The 21,980-nt window shown below is 44.6% G+C and overlaps 1 protein-coding gene across 1 annotated transcript in view; it reads right to left on the bottom strand.

The window, feature by feature from the left end:
* The window catches only part of LOC306782938 (fibronectin-like), a 32,267-nt gene extending 12,935 nt beyond the window's left edge, over positions 1-19,332 (bottom strand). The window contains exons 1-27 of the mRNA XM_079276437.1: positions 19,034-19,332; positions 17,931-18,056; positions 17,659-17,796; positions 17,177-17,308; positions 16,810-16,947; positions 15,976-16,134; positions 15,241-15,438; positions 14,837-15,019; positions 14,262-14,438; positions 10,637-10,792; positions 10,132-10,260; positions 9,780-9,923; positions 6,975-7,096; positions 6,661-6,829; positions 6,260-6,445; positions 5,914-6,042; positions 5,585-5,674; positions 5,271-5,465; positions 3,704-3,889; positions 3,361-3,489; positions 3,032-3,121; positions 2,718-2,912; positions 2,016-2,294; positions 1,533-1,796; positions 1,024-1,118; positions 445-613; positions 199-285 (exon numbers count right to left, since the gene is read on the bottom strand). Of these exons, the coding sequence (XP_079132563.1) occupies positions 199-285; positions 445-613; positions 1,024-1,118; positions 1,533-1,796; positions 2,016-2,294; positions 2,718-2,912; positions 3,032-3,121; positions 3,361-3,489; positions 3,704-3,889; positions 5,271-5,465; positions 5,585-5,674; positions 5,914-6,042; positions 6,260-6,445; positions 6,661-6,829; positions 6,975-7,096; positions 9,780-9,923; positions 10,132-10,260; positions 10,637-10,792; positions 14,262-14,438; positions 14,837-15,019; positions 15,241-15,438; positions 15,976-16,134; positions 16,810-16,947; positions 17,177-17,308; positions 17,659-17,796; positions 17,931-18,056; positions 19,034-19,163 (4,195 nt within the window). The 5' untranslated portion in view covers positions 19,164-19,332. The remainder of the gene's footprint in view (positions 1-198; positions 286-444; positions 614-1,023; positions 1,119-1,532; positions 1,797-2,015; positions 2,295-2,717; positions 2,913-3,031; positions 3,122-3,360; positions 3,490-3,703; positions 3,890-5,270; positions 5,466-5,584; positions 5,675-5,913; positions 6,043-6,259; positions 6,446-6,660; positions 6,830-6,974; positions 7,097-9,779; positions 9,924-10,131; positions 10,261-10,636; positions 10,793-14,261; positions 14,439-14,836; positions 15,020-15,240; positions 15,439-15,975; positions 16,135-16,809; positions 16,948-17,176; positions 17,309-17,658; positions 17,797-17,930; positions 18,057-19,033) is intronic.
* Positions 19,333-21,980: the final 2,648 nt, after the last annotated feature.

Here is a 21,980-nt window from a genome sequence, read left to right on the forward strand (position 1 = left end):
TGACGGATTGATTGATTGAATCAAAAACACACAAAACAGGCACACTATTAAGCTGTTTGGATTGATAAATGTGGCTAAATCTTTTGTGTTTCAAGCGCACCTGAATATGTGTGTGTGTGTGTGTGTGTGTGTGTGTGTGTGTGTGTGTGTGTGTGTGTGTGTGTGTGTGTGTGTGTGTGTGTGTGTGTGTGTGTGTACCTGGTATACTGCCTCCGTTCCATTGGACTGTGAGGTCTCCGGTGCCTGGGTTAGACTGCAGGTTGAGGTCAGTAGGAGGAGACAGAGCTGGAAACGAAGAAGAAAAAACAGATTTCAGAGGAGAAGAAAAGTGTAAAAGAATGAAAGAGAAGAGACGTTGGTGGAACGAACAAAACAGCAGGCAATGAAAGGGAAAAGACCAGAATGAAAAGGTGACGAATTCAATATTCATTGGTTTATTCTTACGTGTGACAATACGGTGTGTGATTGGGGTTCCCTGCTCGTGGCCGTTTATAACTGGCTGGACGCTGTAGGTGTACTCCACTCCCGGAGTCAGACCAGAAACGTAAATACTTCCTGAGTCAGAGGTCACGTCTCTGGGGGCTTCTCCGCCCTGACTGGGACGCACCGTCAACTGAAAGATCAATGCACACAGTGTCAGAGAGACGGCGGAGAGCGGGACGTGGACTGGGGGTTACAGGAGGTAAAGGTCAGAGGTCAATGGTTTCCCAAGAACATGTAAGGCAGTAGAACATTCTCATCTCTGGTGCGACATATTCTAACCAATCAGATTTGAACCCTGAGGTCTGTAGTTTCCATGTTATTTAACTCCAATGGGGGCCGGGCCTACACTTAACCAAGAATAACTGGAGTGCGCTTTCCACAGCAAACGGAAGGAAACTATTTGCATCTGAAGACGATCACACGATCCAGTTCATTTTATGGGAAAGAATAGGAAACATCAGATTTATAAATGTGTGGGTGGTGGGACATTAAAACATGTTGGATGTTGTATATTGATGCGAGTGATGTATGCGAGTGTACCTTGTATCCAATGTGGGGAACTGGAGTCCAGGAGATAACAATGGAGGTGTCAGTCACATCAGTGCTGAAATTAGGAGCGTTGCCCATTGGCAGATCTACAAACACAAGAAGAGTAAAAGTGTGTTCTGATCAGTTTTTGGGTCAAGATATGAGCACCAGTGTGAAGATTTACATACGAGTACATACATATTCAGAAGATCGCACTTTCCACTCAGTTGCATCCATAACGCCAGTGTCCTCTACTCATCTTAAATGACTCATTTTGGTCAAAACCGTCACAATTATTCTTCTTATTTATTATATGCTGACCATTGCCCATTTATTTTGTGGGTATTCTACATGACACACTTACTTTGAAATTGTTAAACTTTTAAAAACGCACGCTCACTTTGTCAAACAAATATTCCACCCATCCAACCGTAACGCTGACTCTAAAACACACGCAGCCTTTGAGCACATACAGTGACCGCACTGCGTTATACTCATTTGTACACGCATCAGACACTCACTAGTGGTGAACACAGCAGCCTCTCCAACACTCAGTGTGTTCTCTTGCTCTGCGTGTAGCGTAGCGGTGTACTCGGTATCAGGCCTGAGGTTGAGGAGGGTGTACTGAGAAAGGCGGGCAGGCAGGCGCAGCTGCTTGGGGTTAGAGCCCTCCATGGTGAGGAAGAGCCGGTAGCCGGTGATTTTGGCACGAGGGGCAAACCACAACATCACAGCACTGTCCTCAGTCACATTCTTGAAATGGATATCAGTGGGAGAATCAGGCTCTAAAAAAAAAATACATTAATATACACTGTTAGATGTGGACTGTTTGATTTAGGAAACATTGTGTGAGGACCGTAGTAGTGGAGGTTGCACATGTTTTAGCTCATAAGGTAAAACTTGTTTCAATTCATTTCACAGTGGTATGAAAATCAACTTGCAGAGACGGATTTTTGCATGCGTCGTCCTTTCCCTGAAGACCTGAGGGCATCCGTCATACTCACTAGTGGTTTGCTCCCCAATAAGTGGTAAACTCTCCTCTCCATTGTGAATGGTGTAGACGTTGAAGCGGTACAGTGTTCCAGACTGGAGGTTTGACGCTTCGATGTAGGAGTTTTGACTGGCGGGCAGAGTCATCTCCCTCTGTGGGGAACCAGACTCGTCGACAGGGACGGCGGTGACCCGGTAACCGGACACGGCGCTGGCTGGGCTGGTCCAGGTCAGAACGATTTTCTTATCAGACACCTCAAAGAACTGCAGATCTGTGGGAGAGGAAACTTCTTCTGTTGACAGGAAGAAAAAAAACATTGCATTAAAAGTTTGTATCTATTCAGAGAAATAACTCCTCACAGTGTTTTAGTGCAATTCAATCTCTTGACAGTCACTTTTGTAACACCAAAAAGTGTTGAGGTAAATATTAGCCCATCAACCGTGCACATTTGTAGGGACAGCAGATAGAGCGGCTCTTTAAAGGTCGTACCAATACAAAAGTATGAGCTGGTGGTAGAGATTAAAACAAAAACATGAGCAACTAAAACCTGAATACAAACATATGGAAGCAAGTGTGGACTTCAAAGAAGTAAAAAAAAAAAAAAGAACCACATATTAAGGAACGCTTCTTCAGCATCCATGCAAATGGTCTTAACTCTGCCTGACACTCTCTCTTCCTCACACACACACAAACACAACCTGACCCAGTATTTTACCTGGCAGTGGATTTCCAGCAGTGTTGACCTGTACAAAGATAGGCTCGCTCTCCAGGCTGTCCTCCACAGAGTAGATACTGATGTTGTACAACTGCCCAGGTCGAAGGTCGCTCAGAGTCACAGATGTTGCCGTGTCAGGGAGAGTCAGCTCCGTGCTTTCACCTTCCAGTGATGGCGTGTAGACCACACGATAGCCTGCATGGAGGAAGAGACCACGCGGTTCATTGAGTGGACTGTCACAGATGAATAGGTGCGGGTTCAAATTAGCAACAGAATGATGATAGATTTGGGCTGTGACGTGTGCTATCACATACCAGTGATGGGAGCCAGTGGTTTTTCCCAGCTGATCACCATGGAAGTTTCTCCCACCTCCTCCACTTCATGCTCAATGGGAGCATCGGGTGCTTTGGAACAAATGGGGTATAAGTTTGAGAGGGGACATTACAACCACAGCTTTTCTTCTTTAAACAGGACCACTTGATTTATAGTCCCCTGGCACATGTTCATGAGGCCGCTTGCAGGTCTGGGATTCAAGACAACATTTCAGTCTAGCAGCTGTAATTCTTCTGAGAACGGGAAAGAACGTCAGAGAAGAGAGACGGGAATATAAACTGGGAGAAAGCGTGTGCATGTGCCGACTAACCAGTGGTTTGTGAAGTAGTGAGAATGAGGTTGTCATCTCTGCCATCTGTAACCTCATAGACGTTAACAGTGTACTTCCTCCCAGGTAGAAGCTCATTAATGTTCACTGAGGTAGCTGTATAGGGCAGGTCTGATGGGAAGAAAATGACATTGGTTTTAATACATTGAAAAGCAGCGAAATAAAGATATTTTATTCTCTGACTAAGAGCAGTCTGTCTTGGTAACATTGTTATTTTGAAATCAGGCCAAAACAGAATACACAATATGGTTGCTGCCATCGATACAAACCCGACTGTATATTTGTGAATGTATTTATGTTTGTAGAAGTGTATCTCTGCACTTACCAAGCACCAGGGGTTGTCCAGTTCTCTGTCCATTCTCACTGAGCTCATACTCGACTCTAAAACCAGAAACTGTGTCGGCGGCGGAAACCCAGGAGACGACAAAGCTGTTGGAGGTAATTTCGGTCACCGACTCTGAGCCGTCAACCACAGATGGAGGTGGAGTGGTCTCGCCTTGTGATGTCGCCACTACAGGAAAAACAGAGACGGAAAAGAGGAGAGTTGGTTACTTGCTGCCTCTGAGATCAAAACTGGCAACACTGTCCAGGAAACGTTGTTCAACCTCAGTGAGGAGATTCTGGTTAAATAAAAGTTACATTAAAAAGGAAAAAATAAAGCACCAAAAATTGCTATTTCATTATGTTGCAAGCACATTTCCAGAGCCCCGCGTTCCAAATTATCTTTCATATGTATTTTGCAAACCAGTGCACATGAAGCAGAGATCTGCAGAAAAAAAACCACCTAAACTGTAAAAGTAGCCAAATAAACTGTCAATACAGGTGGTTAAACAGCGATGCAGCAACTGTCACTGAGATCTGTCAACTCCTTCCACTCACGTGATCCATAATTGGTGGTAAAGTCAAAGCATGTGAGCTCATGGCTGTATTTTTTTGTCTCGGAGGTGATTAAAAAACACAATTTTAAAATAGCGCATGTCATTCGACGCATTTTCTTTTATATTACAGATCATTAGAGTCCACACTGGTTTAACCACGTGTCATACTGTACATCTACAGAGTTCACTTGTCTGTCCGAAGATGGCAGCACACACACTCAGTCTCATCCAAGTCATGCATCTTTATCCCATCACACAGACTGTACAAACACACACAAACACACACACTTTTCCAGCATCTGGTCAACTGGCCCAACAGCGTGTTCGACCTGGCAGACTGATAAGTTTTACATCAATACAGTAAGGCAGAATAAGAGTAGAACAGCTGCGAACTCAGTGACTCCTCTTTCTATTGGTAAACTCTTTACTTCTGGTATTAAGAATTTGAAACTTCCACATAGATCAGTGACTAGGCCACAGGATGACTTGCAGCATTCTGGAAGGTGCCCTTATGACGACATATGAACATACAGCAGAGCAGGGGGAGGGGGGAGGGGACACAGGATATCTTCCTAAGAGAATAGAAAATATTACTCTATCTTTGGGCTTATCGTTTTCATAGTGTCTGGAGGGCTGTGGGTGCTTTCAAAGTGCCAGCAATTTTCCCTCAGGAGATGCAATTCAACCTCTTGAGTCACTTTTTTAACACCAAAGCAATTGTTTGGGTAAATATTAGCCCATCAACCGTGCGCATTTGTAAGTATACAGTGGCTCCTTAGAGGCTGTACCAGCAAACAGACAAAGGTTTGAGCTGGTGGTAGAGATTAAAACAAAAACCCGAGAAATTAAAACCTAAATATTAACATATGGAAGCCAGTGTGGACTTCAAAGAAGTAAAAGAAGAACCACATATTAAGGAACGCTTCTTCAGGCATCCATGCAAATGGTCTTAACTCTGCCTGACACTCTCTCTTCCTCACACACACACACACACAACCTGACCCAGTATTTTACCTGGCAGTGGATTTCCAGCAGTGTTGACCTGTACAAAGATAGGCTCGCTCTCCAGGCTGTCCTCCACAGAGTAGATACTGATGTTGTACAACTGCCCAGGTCGAAGGTCGCTCAGAGTCACAGATGTTGCCGTGTCAGGGAGAGTCAGCTCCGTGCTTTCACCTTCCAGTGATGGCGTGTAGACCACACGATAGCCTGCATGGAGGAAGAGACCACGCGGTTCATTGAGTGGACTGTCACAGATGAATAAGTGCGGGTTCAAATTAGCAACAGAATGATGATAGATTTGGGCTGTGACGTGTGCTATCACATACCAGTGATGGGAGCCAGTGGTTTTTCCCAGCTGATCACCATGGAAGTTTCTCCCACCTCCTCCACTTCATGCTCAATGGGAGCATCGGGTGCTTTGGAACAAATGGGGTATAAGTTTGAGAGGGGACATTACAACCACAGCTTTTTTTCTTTTAACAGGACCACTTGATTTATAGTCCCCTGGCACATGTTCATGAGGCCGCTTGCAGGTCTGGGATTCAAGACAACATTTCAGCCTAGCAGCTGTAATTCTTCTGAGAACGGGAAAGAACGTCAGAGAAGAGAGACGGGAACATAAACTGGGAGAAAGCGTGTGCATGTGCCGACTAACCAGTGGTTTGTGAAGTAGTGAGAATGAGGTTGTCATCTCTGCCATCTGTAACCTCATAGACGTTAACAGTGTACTTCCTCCCAGGTAGAAGCTCATTAATGTTCACCGAGGTAGCTGTATGGGGCAGGTCTGATGGGAAGAAAATGACATTGGTTTTAATACATTGAAAAGCAGCTCAATAAAGATATTTTATTCTCTGACTAAGAGCAGTTTGTCTTGGTAACAGTGTTATTATTTTGAAATCAGGCCAAAACAGAATGCACAATATGATTGCTGCCATCGATCCAAACCCGACTGTATATTTGTGAATGTATTTATGTTTGTAGAAGTGTATCTCTGCACTTACCAAGCACCAGGGGTTGTCCAGTTCTCTGTCCATTCTCACTGAGCTCATACTCGACTCTAAAACCAGAAACTGTGTCGGCGGCGGAAACCCAGGAGACGACAAAGCTGTTGGAGGTAATTTCGGTCACCGACTCTGAGCCGTCAACCACAGATGGAGGTGGAGTGGTCTCGCCTTGTGATGTCGCCACTACAGGAAAAACAGAGAAAGACAGAGATGGAAAATAGGAGAGTTGGTTACTTGCTGCCTCTGAGATCAGAACTGGCAACACTGTCCAGGAAACGTTGTTAAACCTCAGTGAGGAGATTCTGGTTAAATAAAAGTTACATTAAAAGGAGCCAATACAGGTGGTTAAACAGTGATTCGGCAACTGTCACTGAGATCTGTCAACTCCCTCCACTCACGTGATCCATAGTTGGTGGTAAAGTCAAAGCGCGTGAGCTCTCGGCGTCCAAACCGCAACACGCTGATGAGCTGACCCTCGTAGGTGATGCCCGGCTTCAGACCAGAGATGGTGTAAGAGTTCAGGTGGCCAGGGATCATCACCTCTCTCCATGGGTTCGGAGTGTTTTTCTGGAAAATGTGATGTAGAATGTCAGAAAAAAAAGGAGATGCAAGAGTATTTTAAAGCTTTGCGTGCAGATATGTCGATAGAGGTTGCGGTTGCATCAGAACCATCATTTCTTTGTGAACTGTGAAGCTCAAGCTGAAGACTCACCACTCTCCACTTGAGGATGTACTGGGTGATGTGGGCAGATTGTGGGGCGTTCCACTGGATAGGGTGGGAGTTGGGTTGGTTTCCAGATTCAGTTATGATCACCTGGACGGGACGATCACCACCTGGGAGAGAGAGAACGATCAGACGAGGAGTTTCACTTTCTGTTGGAGAGTAAAGATAACATCATAATGTGAGATTGTGCATTTTCAATGTTGAACACATCGATCTTTAGCATCTAACATGGCGAGATAATGGCTATTCTACAACCTGAGAAATTTCAGAAATTTGCAGTTTGACATATTCCACCTCAACAGTGAGTATGAGTGAGTGCGCAGCAGTGTTTTCCCGAACAGAACACAGAAAGAGAAGGAAAACTAGCACGTCCCTGCGAGATTCCAGCCCAGATTTCAACAGCTGGAGGAGAGAAACCTTTGACTCTACTTTTCTCTCCTCTTTAAACCTTCTCCATGTCATAAGTTTTAGAAAACACTTGCAGAAGTATCACAGAAAGGGATATGATGCATTTTTACAAACAGCGAGCATCCAGGGAAAAAAAAAAAAAAAGTACGGTATGCTGAAACAAGAAAAATAGTTGGAAGCAATAAAGAAGCATGACAAAAAAAACCTTGTGAAAACAATACTGCCAAGCCGATAACTCAAAATCACAGCATTTATTGCGCTGTTTCAGTCCTAGAAATGTGGGTTTCGCTGTTGAACTGAGCTCCTTGAATCTAGGTACACGCTGCCAAACAACATTTAACAAGTGACAAATAACGACTACGCACGTTTGTTGGTGGATTCTTTGGAAAACCTTGCGGTGGTGAGTTTTGTCGCCGACATGAGCTTCAACATGTGTATTGTGTCATTAGTGCATCTGACAGCACATTGACTAAAGTTGGGTTCTGTCATGCAAAAAGTGGCGGTCCAGGCTGAAGAGTAACTTAGCAGAGAAAGAAAAAAAGATATCAGCAGAAGCTCAAAAATGTTGGATCTTTACTGGTTTCGGAAGTGAACGTAGGATACCAAGTCATCTTTAATGTAAACAGAAGTCATGTGGCAAGCAGACTCCTGACATAAGCTGTGCTGATAGAAACTGGTAGCTTCTATAAAGAACAGAGGTTTTCTAACCACTTTTCCAAATAGCAGACCTGTAATCAGTTTATGAGCAAGTGGCTCGGTTAACCAGAAGTTGCTAGCAGATACACAAACCTCAAAAACAATCTGGGACCAATTACTGCCTATTACAGACCCACAGGCCACTGGCGAGGGTACGGGTTACATCGAAGCAGATGTGGGACGCAAATGAAAACGGATGCACACTTTTAGTGGATAAACTGCATGTACACACACACACACACACACACACACACTCTCCCAGCAAAATACACACACCCGCACGTTCATGCAGACATCCACCGTTACGTTGCACACACAGACACAACATTACTTCTTGATACAGACAAGAGGCACAGCGAGGTGGTGATAAGGACCGCAGCAAAGGGAAGCAATGTTGAGTCACCCTAACAATAAGAAATACCCCAAAAAGATTAAAGATTCAATTACACTCCAGACAAGGAGAGATAAACGCAGAGGTCAGGAAAGAAAACAAACTTTTTTTCCCCAGAAGATCGTATCAATGTGGCGCTAAATCGGAGACTTGTGAAAACCCTGAAAGAGATTCTTTCCTCGGATTTTCCATTTTTACCTTTTATGGTGTTTTCCCCAGTCAGCCAACTGACTCAGAGTCTGGATTTGACTCTTGCTGCCCTTAAATCTTAGCACGCTGTATTTTGTGCGCGCGCGCACACACACACACACACACACACACACACACACACACACACACACACACACACACACACACACACACACGCACACGCAGAGCAAGTTCACAGCTGGTTGCTATTATAGCCACTTATGGAGGACTAGTGCCCTACATTTTGTATCTCCCAACAACCTGCTTCACACACACACACACACAGGGCAAACAAGTAACAGTTCAAATGTTCCTTTACACAAGACCTGTCAAACCTCAAGTTCTGTCTCCGCTAGCATAGCTTCACAGCCTCGCTTATTTTAAAATGTAACAGCAAACACACAACATAAAAGCCCATCGTACCGTACCACTGCATCACTATTTTAAGAATCAGGGGCAATGGGAACAACATTACATGCCAGACGAGGTGAAGAACGTGGTTAGCTGTCATGACAAAGGGGGCAGAATACGAAAAGGCAAACAACAAATGCCTGTGAGGGGACTCTGATATGAAGGAGACAACTTAAAGTCAAGAAAGAACCGTGTGAAAGCTTTTCTTTGTAAAACGTTGGTGTGCAGTGTTGCCGACTAGCCTAGCTTGGTTTCCAGTCAGCAGGAATGAGGTAACTTAACCATCACGGCTGCATAATGTTGTGTAATGAAGCATGGCTGTATTCTAAATAATGCTGACTAAGTGCTCAAACTCTAAGACACGATGTTCAATTTAAAGTGATTGCTAACATCCACAAAACTGTTGTTCAACAGGCTTTAAATATGTGCATGTGGTAGGCGTGTGTGTGTGTGTGTGATGTTTTGTACAGCTGTGGCAACAGCACAGGGGATGTACCACATGCTGGCAAGAACAAAGGCTCAAAGTAGGGGGTGTATCTGTTAAAGAGGAGATCACACCCCCTCCCTCCCATCGCTGTCTGTTTCACATCACAGTCAAGGGCCTCATTTTCAAGGTGACTGAAACAAATACATATATATACACACACATACACACAATATTACTACGTTACCGAACCCTAATGTGTTTAACATCTTACCGGGGTAGGACTGCTGGGGCTCGCAGCTGAGCTCTCCGACGCCATTGCCATAGCAATAGCACTTGTACATGACTCCTTGGATGACTTTATCCCAAGACTCCCCAATCTTATAGAAGGCTCTCGACTCCGGCTCCTGGCACTGATCTGAGGACAAAGTCATGAAACCAGATGGTATAACAGGGACCGCACAACACAGTTCGGGCAGCTGGCAATCATGCTGCAAATAAACATAGTGCATATCTATCTGTGGAAGTGATGGAAACAGAATTATTCATGAAAATTTGCAATTGCAATTTTCTAACCAAATTTGGACGGTTAAATCGGCGAAATGATTGTAACAAGGTGAACTCACCAACGGCGTCACACTTCCAGCGACCACGGCCCTGTCCAAAGCAGGTGCAGTTCATTGTGTAGCCCTCCTCATGTTGTTTAGTGAAGGTTTGGTTCACCTCATAGGTCAGACTATCCACAATACACTGGTCTGCAACAGACAACCACATAAAAGTCAAAATGTAACTTATTTTCGAAGTACCTCACTGCTTTTGCACAGCTGCTCTTCTGAACTGTGTGTGTGTGTGTGTGTGTGTGTGTGTGTGTGTGTGTGTGTGTGTGTGTGTCTCTGTGATGCAGGTGCAGCTGAAGCCCCATAAAGCGCAGGTGTGCAGCCTCGCTTTTTAACCTTTTGGCAGGCGAGTGGTTGTGTCACCTGTGACCTTTCACCTCTTCACTCAGAGTATTCTAATATCACTCTCTAATTCTTACGGACAAAAACACCGCCATGTCAGCAACTCTGATGCACCTGTTCTTCCTCTGTAACCTATTCCATCTCTCGCTGCAACACACACACACACACAAACCTTTAAGCTGGGAGTAAGCGACACAACTCCATTCTCCTCTGCCATTGCCGACGCAGGTACATCGCATCATGTGACCCAGAACATCGTGCCGTTTGTCCCACTGCTCTCCCATGCGGTACATCACCCCTTCACTGGTCGTACACACTTCTTCATGGTCTAGAAGGCACAGAAGGACAACAACAAAAGTTACAAAAGCCCATGCAAATATGTTGTGTTCTTGATTCACTTCGGGGAAAAACTGGAACAATAAACTCATACTTAAGTTGAAAACACAAAACCACCAAATACGACACACAAATAATCAGATGCAGACATGCTGGGAAACACATCATACATCTCGTTCGTAACGCAAGCAGTGCATACCGACATTGACATAAAAACACACACAATTCACTGTGATGCATGACCTTCCTTGGAGATTTTACCCTACAATTACTGCACAAGGCCGTTAGAGAGGATACAAGCAACACAGAGCACCTGTGTCCATGGAAAAGAAGAAGATTTTCCAGGATTGGAAGCCGGACACGGCTGTCTCATGTCCTTGTGTATATGAATGGCTGCGTGTGTTCAACATATGTTCTCCCGTAATTAATTTTAATTCAGGAAAGATAGAAACCTGCATCGGGCGTTCTGCTTAAACTGCAAGCCTGGTGCGTAAATGAACGTTCAACACTCCATACAGGGGAGGGAGGTGGAGGTCGAGATAAAGGGCGGATATATTGTCTTGAAGCCCAGCGCAAACTTTTCTTAGGCACGCAGAGTCTGGACCAGAGCCAGGCCATCTGGTTCCTTGGACTAAAGATCATTTGGACTTGGTTTGGTGGCTATGCAACAAAGCTGTGGCTTGGGGCAGAAATACGGAGATTTTTTTTGGACATGGTAGGGAATAGTCAAGTACCCAGGCGGTGGTTTTTGATGTGCAGTCGCCAGGCCTGGGGCTCAAGCTAATTTTGCATTTGAATGATCCAAGTAGCGGCTGGTGAACAAGGTTACAAGGTTATTTTACTGTCATTGTACATTCATTACATTGTAAATGTCTCTTTAATTGCCGGTCAGGGCTTCTCCTGTGCTATCAGTGTGGCTTAAAATGATTGTTTTCACCCCCACCCTTCCCAGTTGTACAGCTGGAGGGTGACCTGCTGCTTTTCCCCCCCAACGTAAAATCTGTTCTCCAAGCATGGAACGGCTTCAATCTGTTCCAAAAGGTCTGAATGTATTTGGCATCAACTAAATGATCTCTTTAAAACCAGTCGATATTTTTTTATGGTAATTGAACTACTCTTTTTAATGACTCTGAAAGGGCCATTTAAAACTGAACTGGTGGTTTGGACATTGCTTTGCAGCCAGGGACAATTTCCTCCAGGCAAAACCGATCACTGCTTGGTGGTATGTCAGGAGATTCCAGCTGAGATGCAGAGGAAAACCCCAAAGCTCTGGTGATCTTGTTGAACAGGGGCCGATACAAATAATTCGTCTTATTTTTCAATTGTTTTTGAGGTAGAGAGAAAACAGCTGATCTAAGAATGTTAAATGGTGCAGTTTGCATAATGCGTAAGGTGGAGACAGGACCCCTACCGTCCCAAGAGCACATGACAGACACCAGATCAGCCGGTCCAGACTCTCCCCGGAGGACTGCCACAGGTGGAGCAGAAGGGGCTCCAGACTGTTACTGTTCTTTAAAACACCGCCATTAACATCTCAAGTGCCATGTTTGTTTTGACAATCCCTGTGAAGCCATTAAAGTCAATATCAAAGACCCCCTGCTGCTTTGATGGCTGGACTGATTGTAACACAGACAACCCGCTCTGGCACTGGCTAAAGGGCATAACGGAGGGTTTTTCCCCCCTCGTTAAATCTCGAGAGGGTGTTGTTAACAACAGGGTGTCGGTCCCAGGATTGAAGTAGGCAAATAAAAAGGAATTCTGGAGAAAATTATAGCTTTGAAAAAAAAAAAACAAGAAATCAGCACAATCTATTATCCCATCACCTGCGATGTGCTTGCTAAGTACAACATAAAACAAGGATTACTGTTCTACAGGCTGTCCATATGCAGCCGTGTTCACTCTAAACCTCTGCACACAACCAAATCCTTTGACTTCAGAGCAGAGTTTAAAAAAAAGTTTGTACTTCCTAAAACGCTCGCCTATCTGTCTTTCCACGCTGCATTAAAAAACTACACACGATAAGTTGTTACGAGATCAAATGAATCCAGCGTTGCATTTTTCTTAGAATGTCAGATAAGTCTTCTAGATGTTTCCACATCTTACACACTGCCTATTCCTTTTTTAGTACCACATAAACACAAAATAACTCCCACTCCAATGTGTTGGCAAACAGACTATTCCATCTTCTGACCGTCTACTTTGCTGTAGACAGCAGAAAGAAGGATTTGTTCTTAAATAAAAGCAGAGCTAATCCTCCTTCCTATTTTGAGGATATTGTTTTACATCCGTCTGTATTCATGTACACACTAAATTCGAGCAATGCCTGAGCTAAACCTCAGCGCTCGTCTACGATCACGTTGGCTAGCCGGGATCTCGGACATCCACAGCAATGCCGAAGAAATCACATTTGTTGTGACTACGCAGCTGCGTTTGTATCAACTAGCTTTGGCATGACTCAACATGACTGCGCGTTGCTGTTTTGTATAAATTAGACTATCAGGCATCTCATTCAGACATCAACATGCAGTCGCCTGATATCTAAAGAAGTTTCTCTCTTTGTTAAATGGCATGTCGGTATCATCATCACTCCTTCACAGACATTAGTGCAGTGTTAATTACCCCCTAGTGTGTCAGCCTCTTGTTACCTGTGGAGACCTAATTGACACCTAAACAACACAACAACACATTTCTCACAAGGCAGTGACTTCAATGAGAGTTTGGCGACGCTATAAATAAAAAAGGTGTAAGAACTGTAGATTAGATGTGGTCTGCGCCATCAGCCCCGACTCCTTTTTAATGTCAATCTGATAATAGCTTTTATGTAAATTAAATAAGGTTGCCATTCAAATCTTTTAATTGCCAAAGAATAGTCTTATTACAAAGGCTGTGCACTGATTCAGACTGGGCGGAGATACATTTTACTAAAGAGTAGGAGGGACATTGTAATTAGCTGTGCTGATCACATTAGTGGCCCCTATGGTGAGAAAACTAATATTTTGGAAACTAATGTGTGTGAAAAAGAGTTTTTAAAGTTATTTTTTCTTTCGTTTCCTTTTTTTAAACGGACATTTGAATGATATTTTAAAATGTCATCTATAATAGCGTGGCCTAAATGTGGTTTCAGTGCCACACCACCATCTCCAGCCCCAGCATTTGGACTGCATTCAAAATCCCAACGAACTAACTTCCAGTACATACTGCAGCTGCCCTTACAAATTATGGATCTGCTGCATGCAGTATGCATTCCATTGGAAACATACCACTCCGCCAAAGGATTGTGGATCAGAATAGCCACAAAAGTATGCTAGCTTGCATACTGCAAAATGCACCCAGATGCAGTCGCACATATTTTCCTGGCACACTGAACAGCATGGTAGTAAGAGTATCGGAACGCACAGATGGAGTCTCTCTGTCCCCCTTCCTCTCTCTCCATTCCATCACGCACAGACATACAAACTTACCAGCCATGGGACAGAATCCAAAACGGTGTTCTGCATCATAGTCCGTTGTGGTTCCACACCACTTCATGCCATCTCTACGACCATCTGCGGTACAGTCGGTGTAGTTCCGGCCATTGTAGAGGTAGGGGAACTGGCAGACAGCGCTATTCGAATTACCGCCTCGTGTTGTCACAATTACTGTTGAAAGAAAAACAGCCGTATAAATTGCCATCACTGTATAGTTATCGACATCCAACCCCCAATACAACTCCTGTTTTATGCATAATCACACACGTCAGATAAGAAGCAAGTGCTTGCTGAGGCACTGCCAGGGTCTCTCTTACACTTGTCAGCCAGACTAGTCGGTAAACTTAGCCCTGAAAATACCAGAAGGTGTTTTATCTTAAACAGTTGTTCCATGTGTAAAAAAACACTTCAGTGGGCAGTCGTTGAATCTCCCTTTTAAACTTGTATTTACACACAACCAACATCACCACGCTAGGCTAGCTTTTAAACCAAGGTCGTTGTTGTCCTTGTTTACTACCAATTCCACTTCAGAAGTCCCGCCTTTAACAGCATTCAACACATCTGCTCACCATTCCTCTCTGTACAGAAAGAATATTTCCGGTCTGTCTCGAAGTCAGAGGAGGTGGAGCACCAGAGCTGTCCATCACTGCGTCCATCAGAGATACAAGAGTGGTAGGTCTTCCCCTTGTGGACAAAGGGAAACACACAGGGCTGACCTCCGGAGTTGCCACCGTACACTGGAGCCTGTCCATCTGTGTGAAGACAGGAACACACACACGGATAAAGCAATGATTCAACATACAGGTATGACCATGAGCTCATCACCTCAGTTGCATTCACGTGTTGGGTTGTGTCCTTAATCGTACGACTCCACAGTGAGCGTGTTGCATTCCAGTTGACAAAAGTCGTATAAAATGATGGCCACTATTGGTGAACGCTGTTGATTTGTAAAGACAGGCGGAACATCTCTTACCCCACTGTTCACAGCTGACTCCATTGCCAAGACAGGTACAGATCAACTGCTTGGTTCCCTGGTTCTTCATCCAGCGCTGGCCGATGAAGTAGGAGAGTCCTGCATCCGTCCGACAGGGACCCTCCTGGGGAAGTTCGGGAACAGTGGCGGGATGGTAGACCGCAGGCTGGATGTTCGTGATCACACGGGAGCCAGTGCCTGGAATGAAACGTTGGATCCAGGTCACGGGTGACATCACATAAAAACCTCCCAAATTAAAATCGACCTATTAGGTGATGATGCAGCTAAAACATAAGAAATGTACTTCATTTAAACACCAGAACAAACACCTTTGAACATGCAACTGGTGTGTTGTACTGTATAACATCCGAAATGAAAGAAAAGTCTGTCTTTCATTTCAACTGAAACTCTACCGCGTTGGCTACAATGAAGCTTTCAATGAGTTTACGGTCCCTGAGTCACGACAAGCATGTGTTCCTGTCTCACACCCAACAATCACTTCAAACCACTTCAAGCACATTTCTCCCACCAAGTTTCCCATGTTTCATGTCTCCCTGTTCACCACCTCTCTTTCTCATGAGGTCATGAGTTAATAGACCCGTCTTTCTCACTTCAACGCTTGGCACTTCTTATCTCTCCCTCCTCACGGCATCCGTCTCTGGTATACATTCTTCTCTCCACACACACAGCAGGAGAAAACAAAAGGGAACAGGCATATTGTCATTCATTTCTCACCCAGGCCGGTGGTATGAAGTGAAGCGTGTCGCTCACACTTCCACTCCCCTCGGCCGTTACCGGTGCACAGACACTGGAGCGAGTGGCCTTGGGCGTCTGTCTTGGTCCAGGTGTCTCCAATGCGGTGGGAGGTCAGAGTATCCTGGTCGTTACAGCGATCTAGGAGAGAAGTGAACGAGAGGGATTCAGTAGAAATAGATCCAAACTGTGAGACGGCATTGTGGCCCTATTTGGATGAGAGTCTGCAGCTGTTTCCATGTTTGTGCCTTGAGACTTTGTTGATAACTTGTTCAACAAATGCATGACAACAATTTATTGATAACCTCCGACACGAAAACATCTAAAGCCACCTTGAAGTCTTGCATGCGGCAACAAGCCAACAGGGAGTAACGCTCATGCTCATCTGTTTGTTACATCAGCCAGCGTTTAATTAAGGAGGCAAGTCATGGTCCTCATTGAAAACACAACTGGTAAACATTTTCTCCACAGCCTGTTAAAATCTTCCAACAAATCTCAAGTTTCGCTGTTTACCTTCAGCTCTGCCAGTACGACCAGAGAGTATATCTGTGCGGTGTTCCATTAGGATTAAGCTGATGTGTATTGACACGTTACTTGTTCAAAAAAACGCAGCATTTAAGCAGCATTTTCTGCTTGTGTGTGGATCTTAACGATGCAGTTTCCCCCGTCTGTTTTGAACAAGTAGATGTACATTTGTACAGATAGAAGACACACAAAAAGAGAGATCTTTGGAAGTTGGATTGTTGTGCTGCTGCTCTGTCCCGTACAGCGGCAGGACAGGCGACAGTCCGACAGATGAAAGAAAGGACTTCTTACTTCTGGAAGTGCATGTGATGCGTCCGCTTCCTTCTCCCAGACAGGTGCAGTCCACCACCATCCATCCCTGGTACGGCTTCTCCCACGTCTCCCCAACAACATAGGATGTTCCGGCTGAGTTGTCGTAGCAACGCTCAGCTGCAGGAAACAGAGACTCGTGAGCTACTAAATCAATTAAAAACCTTTTTTTATTTTTGACCAATCAAATCTTTTTGTACCAAAAGCTCAATACAAAAATACCCTGAAAATTATGTTTATGTTAACTGACTTTGAAACACAAGAGAATGAAGAATACATAATAATCTAATCAATCATCACACATTTTTCCCAGTCGTCTGTTTAGTCAGTGGCTGTCTGAATGACTCACCGACAGGTTTGCAGGTCCACTCTCCCTTGCCGTTACCCAGACAGACACACTCCAACATGTAGCCTCCTGTTTCATGGGGTCTCCTCCAGGTGTCACCAATCTTATATGAAGCCCCACCCTCATGACAGCGGTCTGGGTAGACAGAAAGAACAAAAGACGAATTTAGACTGAGGTCAATGTGCATGTGTGCATTTGCACAGAAAGAAAGCAAAAGAAACACACACACACACACACACACACACACTCAGACATTTCTCCCATTATCTAACCACCGGGCTAACTGCTAACAGCTGTACAGCACCAGTTGCTGATCAGCTGAGGAGAATGTGGAGATTAACCAGTTTACTGGCATTGGACTGGCAGGCCAGGATACACACAGAAACACACGAGCTGGGATGTGTGGTCTGGGGTTCACAGTTAATGGCAGCGGGGGCAGCTCCTTGTAGAGCCGGCGCTCACAGAAAACAAAAACACACACTTACTGCCGATGGTGCAGCTGATCTTGCCCCTCGCTGATCCGATACAGGTACAGTCCCAGATCATGCCGTCCTTGGGTCTCTCATAGGTTTCTCCCACCGTGTAGGACTGCTGGTTGATCTTATCGTAGCACTTTTCCTCTGCTACAGGGGGGGGGGGGGGGGGGGGACAATGGAAAAAGGGTGTGTTTCGGTTTGTTTTGTGAAGATGGACTGATGTGGGGATGTTTGGACAAAGCTTTAAAAAAAAAAATGAGAAAATCACACACAAAACTAACCTTCAGGTTTGCTTCTACACTTGATGCCAGCGACTCCATAGCAGGTACAGACCAGAATGCTGCCCAAATATGGTCGTTCCCACTGGTCATTAATACCAAATAACTGACCGTTCTCGACACAACCATCTGACCAAAAAAAGAGAACAGAAGTACAGCGAATGAGACTTTGGCACAAGCTAGACTCAGGCAGCAGGAGGTCAAATCAAACGCACCGCCTCCCTTTGCTCTTACACTCAAACACACAGAGTGGAGGGGAAAATGTGAGCGAGAGAAAACACGCTCCACCCTCGCACACCCCCAAAACACTGTACCTGCGTACCACGTCCTGTTTCAAAGTGGAAAGACAAATGAAGCGACTGGAAAATGGGACAGCCCACAACAACAAAACACAGAGCAGTATTATTGGTTAAAATACATGTTTTTATATGTAGCAAAACAAGCACACCCCACATTGGAATAAACATCTAAACACTCCACCCATGCCTATGAAATTGACCCTGAATGTGTTAACTCGACTTCATAAGAGTATTAAATCAGTTGCACAGAGTGGAGAATTATATCCACCTTTACTCTCTCTCCCCCACCAGGCATGTTCTTTGTTCACATCTCATGACTTCACATGTCAACAGCATCTTTTTTTTTTCTTTCAAACTTTAAAATTGAAGCCAGGAGTTTTTACTTGGACCTAGTTTTTTCTCTCAGAAGCTTGGATCATTAGCATTCACGCACGGATGAAGTTGAGGAGATCAGAAACGGGTTTTTTTACTGTTGTTTTGGAGTTTAATTTAATGATTCCAATGATCCAATCATAGCGACTGATAAACAAATACACAATGCATGACCTAATCGATGGGGTTTCCAATCGATTTAACTGCAAATCCTTCAAAAATGACACTGTAGACACACGACCTGAAAAGATGCGTCTCACAGAACATGTTGCTTACAACTAAAAATGCCAAACACATGATCAAAACGAACTGTAATTTCATTATTTACCCACAAACTGTGAGGTCCGTCAAGTGACCTGGTGGCCCCCAGCTAAGAAGCCGTTTACTGCAACACCACATCTCTCTGGTGACTAACAACTCGGGTAAAACACTTACCCTGAGAGACTGAGGAGACCTGATACTGCTGCGCTTGTCGCCGACTCCTGTGCGCTCCTCTGGGCATACAGGTCACCGCGCTCCCGATACAGAGCGCCACCAGCACCCTGGCTATGGTGCCGCCGGACATACTTTCTCAATGCGAGCCACCCGGCTGTTGCAGAACGCGGGTACAGGTGCTCCTTTTCCTTGAGTTCACCGATTGACGGAGAGGGGTCGGTTCCAGTGTAACGCTTCTTTTTCTGCCGCGCTCCAACCTCCCAGATCGGTCTGCTCCTCTCCAGTCTGCGGCCGCAGTGTGTGCAGGTCACCAGTCTGTGGGAGTGATTTATCTGGGCATGGCTTAGTTTCAGCCGGAGGAGGGAGGTCCAACAAAAAGACCGACTACCCACGCAGCACGTAGACGAAGAGGGCAGACCAACTTTCACGAAACAAAGATGGTTACAAATTCCAGGTCCTATGAGGTAAGACTGAAATATTATATACAATTGTCTCCAAGCAACCTGCAACACAGAGGCAAACACACTTCAATGTGTCTTTGATGTGATACAGAGGCAGTGCCCCATTAGCAGATTTGAATTCATTACCCAGTTAAAGGGGCCTGGATCCAGAACCATCCCACTCGCTGTACAAGTTTGGAGTTCAGGACTCTGTTGGCCACAAGGCTGTCGTCTGCCTGCTCTCTATCTTTAAAATGTCATCCAAGGACAACTCAAATCTCCTCTCGGCCTAATTGTACTGTTGTCTTATCCAGTCACCTGTACAACCATCTGCCCACGTTGCGTCTGAAGAGTCCCAGGTGTGTTTAACAGTAGATGTCAGTCAAATGTTGCGATTGCTTTGTGCTTGAAACCAGAACGGGGTCTTGTTTTATCCTTACAACAGGGCGGAAGCTTCATGCTCCTCACTGCTGTCCTGAACATGACACGTATTGCTGGTTCATGTTCTTTCAGCAGCCCAACCTCCAGGACGTTGATCCTCTGCAGTGTATTGGCCCTGTGGTTTTACACAGTCCTGGTGGTGATCTGCAGGAATTAGGTCAGGTTTCCAGCATCTGGAAAGTCTCCAGTAGCCTAGAGTTTCGAAGTCTGGAAATTGTTTACATGTCATTGAAATGAGTTCTCTGTGATGCAAGCTAACAGTGATGTGCGAGTTAAAAGATCAATTTTCTTTTGCTCTCTTGCTCCTCTCCTCTCTGACTCACTCTCTGTGCTTTCTTATCAGTTGTAATCAGTTAATTCTTTTCTCATGCCGGAGTCGTTGTCATTGGCTTTATTTACATCTGTTTGTCCAGTTTAAGTCTTAAACACCAAGAGGGGAACTATTTATCTGTCCTTACCGCTCTTTATTTTGATTAGTGCTGCTTCTTCAGTACTTCTTTGTGTTAGGAAAAGCCTTTCAAAGCCCATTTTAGGTCAGTTGGGCATTTTTGTTTGGTTTTATTCTGAAATTGGAAAAGTAATAGTTTTCTGTAGCACTGTCCCTTTGGCTCCATGTTGATTGTATTTTCTGTCCACATTACTGTTGGTTTTAAATGGAAACCTACAGTAATGTTGCTGTTTTGCCGAGTCAGCCATTGGTTCCCCCTCTCTATGAGTGCAAACTTCCTGCAGTGTCTTTAGTCACTTCCAGAACATTCGGAGGTTGAATCAGTCATCCGTGGTGAGTTCCTCAATGTCTCTTCAACAACAGAAACGGTTGTTTTTTGACTCCCTTGAGTCCATCTTGGAATTTTTTTCATTTTTATTGAAAGACATGAGGCAACACATGAACAGAACAACAAGAGGATGACAAAAACAGTGAATACAGGCCATCTTGGAATTAATGCGTGCGCCTCTGTACAGACTCTTCAGTAGTATTGAGCATTTGCTCCGCACTATGATTAGTTATGAGGGAAGTTATTTTTATTCGCCTTCGGACTGATCTGTTACATTTTTGTCCCATGCATGGGAAATCTGTTGGCTGGCATGTTGGCTTTCATCATTATTTACCGACAGTTTTGTCACAGTTTTGTCTCTTTTAGCCCCTCACGCGACTACCCCAAAGGGAAATAGTTTCCCTGTGGTTACCATCTCTAAACCACTTTCTGCTTTAAAGCCGTTATCTAGTCATTGAGCAGGCTCACTACCCACTGTGGCTTCATATATGAATATACCAACATTCCTATGGTTATGAGGACTGGTTTTATGTGGTAATTTGACATTAAACGTGAATCAGCATGGTCACAATGAAAACAGCGACAATCATTTCCAGTACGCAACTTGGTTACATTGTTGACAGTCCCACACACAAAAATAGACGTGAGACTGTACTGAGCTTATCTTCATTGAACCTTACAATGTGAATGGCCTTCTGCAGAGGACGTAAGAGCTGGACTGGGAGAAGAGAAAAGGAAATGGAGAGGACAGAGAGACAGAAATTTGTGATGTTAAAGGAACTGGTGTGGAAATCTCTGGAGGAGGTTTCAGTGTGACAGTGGGAGATATGAATAATCCTAAGAGACAGTGGGTGTAGTGAGTGTAATGGAGGCAACGTGATGCCACTACATTGAGAGTTGGGAAATTTGTGAAGTTTAATGCCGACGTGTGGAAATAAAACTGTAACTTTGTGATTTGCATTACACAACATACTCAGAATGATCATCCTGAGAAACAGGACAAGGGTGAGCAAAGAGGTCACAGCTGCTGCACGTTTTCATCCAACTTTTTCCTTCCAAGTCTGTCTCTTCTCCAAGTCTCCTCAGTATGTTACTCTTAAGTGGTCTTTCCCGCTGTCTTTCATTCTGCTCCACCAGTTCATCACTGTGGTTTAGCATCATGGAAAGTCCTTGGTCCTTGCACTGAATAGTTGCAACATCCCAGAGCAGTCTCCGCTGGCTTGCTCGTCTTGTCTTATATTCTTTTACAGCATTCCTTCAATACAATGTTTCCCATTTTAAGAATTTCTT

Source organism: Melanostigma gelatinosum (genome assembly GCF_949748355.1).
Source record: "Melanostigma gelatinosum genome assembly, chromosome: 10".
NCBI lineage: Eukaryota > Metazoa > Chordata > Actinopteri > Perciformes > Zoarcidae > Melanostigma > Melanostigma gelatinosum.